Source organism: Aulonocara sp. 'chitande type north' Nkhata Bay, linkage group LG6 (genome assembly GCF_057382095.1).
Source record: "Aulonocara sp. 'chitande type north' Nkhata Bay isolate Kocher_YH1m ecotype deep benthic linkage group LG6, A_spYH_male_GT1.1, whole genome shotgun sequence".
Taxonomy (NCBI): domain Eukaryota; kingdom Metazoa; phylum Chordata; class Actinopteri; order Cichliformes; family Cichlidae; genus Aulonocara; species Aulonocara sp. 'chitande type north' Nkhata Bay.
Genome location: NC_141349.1, coordinates 1,551,143 through 1,558,238, shown reverse-complemented (window position 1 = coordinate 1,558,238; position 7,096 = coordinate 1,551,143). Strand labels below are relative to the sequence as shown.

Sequence of the window (7,096 nt, the reverse complement as noted above, 5' to 3'; positions counted from 1 at the left end):
ATGACAAGGAGAGTGGACACAGAGGACAGTATAGATGTTGCAGCATATAACAAGCTAACAGGGAGTGAGCGCGCTGAAAAAGTGAAGCAACTCCAAGCTGCTCTGGCTTCGCAACAGCGATTTTTCATGCGGGCCTGTGAGATACATGAAAATATCACGAAAGCCAGCTACGAAGTGGCTATGTTAATAGCGAAACATGGCAAACCTTTCACTGAAGGTACGTTTGTCAAAGACTGTGTCATGAAAATAGTGGAGAACATTTGCCCCGAGAAGAAGCGAGAATTTCTGAGTGTTTGCTTGGCACGCAACACTGTGGCACGAAGAGGTGAGGATATATTGTCAGACATTCACAGACAGCTGCGGGACAGAGGAGTGGATTTTGATTATTTCTCATTAGCCTGCGATGAAAGCACCAATGCATCTGACACCGCGCAACTGCTGATTTATTTACGAGGAGTCGACGACAAGATGAACGTGACAGAGGAGCTGCTGGATCTCAAAAGCCTTAAGGGTCAAACCAGAGGATTGGCTTCTGTTTGTGAAGCTGTTGATGATGTGACGCCACCATGGAGTAAAGTTTCTGGGATCATTACTGATGGTGCACCTGCCGTGGCTGGTGAGCGAAGCGGATTGTCCACACTGATCTGCAATAAAGTCAGTGAAGAAGCAGGTAACGCTGTTAAACTTGACTGTATCATTCATCAGCAGGCTCTCTGTGCCAAACATCTCAAATCTGATGATGTTATGAAACCAGTAGCAAAGACAGTCAACTGTATTCGCTCTAAAGCTCTGTACCACCGACAGTTTCAGCAGTTTCTTCACGACATCCAGGCTGAATATGGTGACGTCATTTATTACAATGATGTGAGGTGGCTAAGTCAGGGGTCTGCACTACAGCGATTTTTCTCTCTCAGAGAGGAAATTAGACAGTTTTTGGATGAGACGGGACAACCAATGGAAGAACTGTCTGATCCTGTATGGCTGGCAAATCTGGCTTTTTTGGTTGACATTACGAAACACGTGAATGCGCTGAATGTTAATCTTCAAGGAAAAGACGCAGTGGTGAGCCAGCTATACGCTCACATCAAGGCCTTTGGAACCAAACTGCAACTTTTCCAAAGACACTTGTCCCTAACAGAGCCCTGTACTGCACACTTCCCAGCTTTGAAAGATGTTATTGACAGTTTCCCAGTGGACATTAATGTTGTTACGGTTCGGCGTTGGCAGTGTATTGTTTTAGGCGTTTTGTTTTGGCGTGACTGTTATGTGCTTCCCGTTTTACTTTGAAAGTCTGTGTTATCTTAGTGTGTTCAATTTACGTGTCCCTGTCTCGTCAGTGTAAGCGTTGCCCCAGCTGTGTTTCCCTCTTGTTGTCCATTTCCTGATTGCTCCCTCTAGGTATTTAAACCCTGTGTTTCAGTATGTCATGGTTGCGATCTCCCCCCCCCCCCCGTTGTAAATAGTTTGGCGCCTTGTGTTGTGATGTAAATAAATATCGTATTTTGCTTTAAAGAAAATAGTTGTCGATACTTTCGTTTTGGGATTATTTTTGTGGAAGCCCGTATTAGTCTTTTTTATGAGTTCGCCCTCCTTAAGAGCAGTGAGCTTGGGGGCCCTTTTTCCCTTATTTCTATTTTTCCTGAGTTGCACGCCGGTTGCCTAGGCCGGGGTGTAACAATGTCCAGATGAAGGGGTACGCAACAGCTACCGCGTCTCTTTCTGGAGAATTTAACAAACACTTTCAGGACTTTGCAGCTATTGAAAAAGACATGCTGCTTTTCTCATCGCCCTTCTCCGTGGACCCTAATGATGCTCCTCCACAGCTTCAGCTGGAGCTCATTGAGCTGCAGTGTGACGATGAGTGGAAAACACCGGCAGTGTTCTCTTGTTGACTTTTATCAGCAGCTAGACAAAGACAGGTTTCCTGAAGTGCGATCTCTTGCTAAGAAAATGCTGAGCTTATTTGGTTCCACATATTTGTGTGAGCAAACATTCTCTGTCATGAACTTAAACAAGAACCGATTGAGATCAAGGATGAGTGACTCCCACTTGCGTGATATTTTACACATCTCAACCACTGCCCTCAAACCAGACCTAATTGCTTTACTAAAATCTAGATCCCAGTATCACCCCTCTCATTAGTCCAGGGATGTCCAAATTCTGTACTGGAGAGCTGCTATGCATGTTTTAGTTCTTTCTGGTTTAGCACAGTTGAATCAAATGAAGAGCAGGCCTCCAGGAGTGACATCCCTGCATTACTCATGTGTTCCTGAACAGTAAAAAGCATAAAGCATGCTAATGTAATCCACAAAAGGAAACGTATTTTCTAAAACTCTTAAGATTTGGTTTTAACTGTTGATGTTATGCTCTTAATTCATAGTTGAGTGTGTTGTGTACATATTGTGTAAATTTACAAATGTGTTTATTTCTTGCGGCAAGTGAACTTCCAGTTGTGCAGTAGATGTGAAAAACTTTGGCTTCCTGAAAGGTCTTGTAAAAGTCAAGGGCAAAATTCACTTTAAAAAAAACTTTATTGATAACAGAACACTTTTCATTACTTATAACACCTGTTTAAATGTTCATTAGGCAAAGATATTGCAAACTCATGGAAATTTAGGGTATTCTATACAGTTTGTTCACTGTTGTCTGACTCTCCAGATATAAATGAAAGGCGGAATTGTGTCTTTAGAGTTGTAAATGCTTGCCTGAGTGTCTTTTATTTAGGTACATTTCTATTTTAAAAACAAAGGTAATTGTGACTATTAAAATTGTTCTTCATTATATTTTCATGTAACTTTGTTATGGAAAAAAAGTCAAAAGGAACCATTGGCCCCCAGGCATCTTCACTTTATAAAATTTGGCCCTCTTTGCAAAAAGTTTGGACACCCTTGATCTAAAGTCTTGGAGAAAGTGGTCTATCTACCTACAGTTGCAGGCCCACCTTGATTTTAATATGATCTCTGAAAAATTTCAATCTGGTTTTAAATAACTACATAGCACTGAGACGGCACTTTTAAGGGTTTTTAACCATATTCTTTTAACTCTGGATTCTGGCAGCCCTGCTGCCCTCTTATTGTTGGACTTGTCAGCAGCTGTCAAGCTGTCGACACAGTCGACCTTGACATCCTGTTATCACGGCTAGAATTTTATGCTGTCCTAAAAGGATCTGCCCTACAGTGGTTTCTGTATGCCTATTTGTCAGAAAGGTCTTTTCATGTCAATATGGGTCCCCACAACTCCAAAATAGCCCCTCTTAAATACGGTGTACCTCAAGGCTCTATTTTGGGTCCTGCCCTGTGTTAAGTCTAATTGTTGAATGTTGCCATTGTGTTTCTTAAATTTGTACAGTCTTAGTTCAAGCAGTAGGATCAAAGCCATTCCTTTGATCCTGACCACCTCTCCAACCACTCTGTGCTGGGGGAGGTTTTATTGTAGATACATCCTATCTGAAAGATCTGTTTCTTTTGATGTAAGCTTCCTGGGTTTATGACCCTTTGGTGAGCAGGAGGTCTGACACACACACACACACACATACGCACACACATACACACACACACACATACACACACACACACACACACACACACACACACATACACACACACACACACACACACACACACACACACACACTCTTACTTAAATACAGAAGTTCACACATCTTAGGACCATGTGGGCGTGGCTTTGTTCTGACGTGTTTTGTGTGAACTGTCTCTCAATAAAAGGTAGCAGGAGGAGGTCAGATCTGGGGGTCATTTTCGTGGTGGACACAGGCCTCTCTTGCGCAAATAATCGATCGATCGATCGACTGTCTTGTTTTCTTCATGATGAATAAGTCTCTAGAATTAGCAGGGCTTGTGGAAACACAGACCCAACATTTATTTAGTCCTTCGGAGCCGGAACCTAACACATTGCATCCACCGAGGAGAGGGAGAGGACGCCACCACAACGTCTGGGATGATTGACGTAAAGCCCTGGTGTTTCACTTTGCTTGTCACCAGGCCGGGAAGTTTGCGCCTGACCTCCCCTCGGGATGGATGACGATTGACGGGATCCAGAGACTCTTCCCATTAGTGATGGGATTTCCGGCTCTTTTTAGAGAACCGGCTCTTTCGGTTCGGCTCACTAAAAAGAGCCGGCTCTTTCAGCTCCGAACCGGCTCTTAAGGTTGTTTTGTTGCTTTAATTAATTTATTATTAACAATAATATAAAATGATGCACAAAAGGAATTACTAATGTAAAAAAAAAGTGGTTTTATTCATATATGTTTATATATAAATATATGCGGTGGCCCCTAGAGACAAAACACGTACAAACTCCAAAACTCATTTCTAGCATTTCTAGCATAAGTGATCTAGGTAGCTCTGAACTTCCAAAACAGAGCTACCTAGATCACTTAAATTACACAATTGAAAGCATGAAAGCATATGTGTATTGTTTGTGTATTTATACACAAGCATTCATATAGAGTCAAATAAAATTTAAAAAAAAGTTCATTTCCGGTCGTTGGTACTTGCTGGCTTGTGTAGCCACTAGGTAACAAAAGCTCAACACTGCGCCTAGCATCCTGGAGCACTTCTGTTGTCTTTTGTACGTGTTTTGAGTTTTTATGTGCTTCTGAGTTTTTACGTGTTTTGGAGTTTGTACGTGCTTCGGAGTTTGTACGTGCTTCAGGGTTCGTACGTGATTTGAAGTTTGTACATGCTTTGTCTCTAGGGGCCACCGTAAATATACTTTTATTTATTCACGCCACATAAAATGTAATAAATAAATCATATAATACAAAAACCTACTAGTTACAGTTCAACTTTTAACTATTTAAATTTTCAGCTTTTTCCTTTTAAACCAATTTAAAGTGAAACAACACAAAACACTGCAAACCACAACACAATTAAATATAAATTATAATATGAAAACAAAAAGAAGATGCACATTCTCTGTCATATGGGCCTGTATGTATAAACTTTCTGAATCCTTTATCATCTGCAACTGAAAATAGTTGTGGATGATTACTATACCTTTCTAATGTGACGTTGTTGTCCCTGGCTCTCTTTCTCTCTCTCTCCCTCCTGCTCTGTTCCTGTGCTACTGAGTGCAACTACCGCCCCTCTTCCAAGCATAAAGCACAAGGCTCGCATGCTGAGTGAAGCCGAAAAAAGTGCGAGAGAGAGGGTGAGAGAAAAAAAAAACCCACGGCTCGCGATAAGGAGCCGGCTCGCGTCGTTCACGTCAAAGACCCGGCTCTAAGAGCTATTTCGTTCGCGACTGACCCATCACTACTTCCCATGAACGTAAACAAACAGTGAGTACAGAAGGCCTTAGAGAGCGGCTACGTGACCCTGCGTTGACCGCAGGTACGGGAGCGCGCTAGCCGCGTGAGAGAGACGCAGGCTTCTCCACCGTGTGGGGCGTAGAGATAACCTAGGTTCGGTGACTCCGCCGTGAAGAGAGTCCGGAATCTCCGCCATTTGGGGCGTTAGAGAGTGTCCGAAGGTTGAATTCTCCGCCATATGGGGCGTTTGAGAGTTTTCAACAGAGAGCGCTAGCTGTGTGTGCAGGCGCTAGCTGTGCGTGCAGACGCAAGCGATAGGCCTATGTTGTGTGTGTGTGCGGGCCAGATGTGGTCTGTGTGAGTGTGGCTGATTGTTGTCTTGTAATGGAGAATAAAATGTGTAAGTCTGCCTTAGAAGGAGATGTAAAATTTATGGAGAAATTTTCACCGGGCAGCACGCAGTATGTAGGTTGTTGGCGTAAAAAATAAAAATAAAAAAATATGGATTTGAAGGGACATTAATGGAAGTTAAAGGTAAAATGCTGGTAGAAAGAATAGCTGTAAGCGTAGCAGGTAAAACAGGGGAAGCGAAGCAGAGGAAGGAATTGCAGTTAGCAGTTGCTAAGTTGTGGCTGGAGCAGGCTCAAAAGAGAAGAGAAGCACAGAACGTTAAAAGAGCAATATTGCAAGCAGTGGTTGTGAAACCTGAGGATGAAACAGCTCAATCCACTGCAACTACTTTAGAACCGTAGAAAAGCATTAGGAAGAGCAAGAATGTTAGCAGAACGAAGAGCCAGAGAAGAGCGTGAGAGAGCAGAGGTGGAGGAGAAATTAAAGGCTGGGTATGGAGAGGCATTGGGAGCAGCATTGAGTCCAAGACAGACTAGGCAGGGCAGGAAACAGAAAGTAAAGTTAGTGAACACAGACGTTACAACCACATATCCATCCCTGACACAACACAAAAAAAACATATGGTGTTTCGGTCCCAGAGTGTGAAGATGAAGAAAGTTTTTCTCCTGATCCATTCCGTGAGTGTGAGCATGTTTGACGTCACGGTGTGTGTGAAAAGGTATCCAGCTGGGGCAGACATGATTCTGCAGATCACCTGCCCAGTGGACAAAAAGGAATAAAATAGTTGTGTGGATGAATGATAGCACGAAGAGTGTTTGGTGTTTCTCAGTCTGAAACAGCTGTAATGCTATTTTCTGTTTTGAGAAAAGTACAGTTTAAAAAAAAATCAGAGAGAGATGTGTGTTGTTTAAGCAGTGATGAGAATAATGAAAGTGTGATGAGAGACTAACACAAAAACATACAGAAAGTACATTTACTATACTAACCCCACATGCATATACACATACAATGACACTCATGAAGACCAGACAGCATCTTAAGCATGAGATTCTGTTTGTCATCTTGTCCAAGTCACTAGTAAGATGAAAGTGATACATAGACTAGTGGACTGAATATTATAGGAGGACAGATGGTTGCATCATAGAGGAGAAAACAGAATGCTGATGAGGGGTCTTAAATGAATCAACACCCCCGAGTCATTCTAACTACCAGAAACCTTGAAGCACAGGCCGAGGGGGCGGTGTGGCAGCAATTTTTCACACCAGCCTATTAATTAATGAAAGACCAAGACAGACTTTTAATTCATTTGAAAGCCTGATGCTTAGCATTGTCCACCTCAGCTGAAAAATTTTAGAAACCAGTCTTATTTGTTATCATCTATTGTCCACCTGGGCCTTACACAGAGTTTCTCTCTGATTTCTCAGACTTTTTATCTGATTTAGTTAGGGCTGCCACGATTTGTCGACTAGTCAC

General features: G+C 42.5%; 1 protein-coding gene across 1 annotated transcript; it reads left to right on the top strand.

Annotated features, from left to right (window-relative positions):
• LOC147326968 (general transcription factor II-I repeat domain-containing protein 2) lies at positions 1-1,892 on the top strand. The gene is made up of 2 exons (XM_086297349.1): positions 1-1,212; positions 1,746-1,892. Exons 1-2 carry the CDS (start codon positions 1-3, stop codon positions 1,890-1,892), a joined length of 1,359 nt encoding a protein of 452 aa, XP_086153475.1.
• Positions 1,893-7,096: the final 5,204 nt, after the last annotated feature.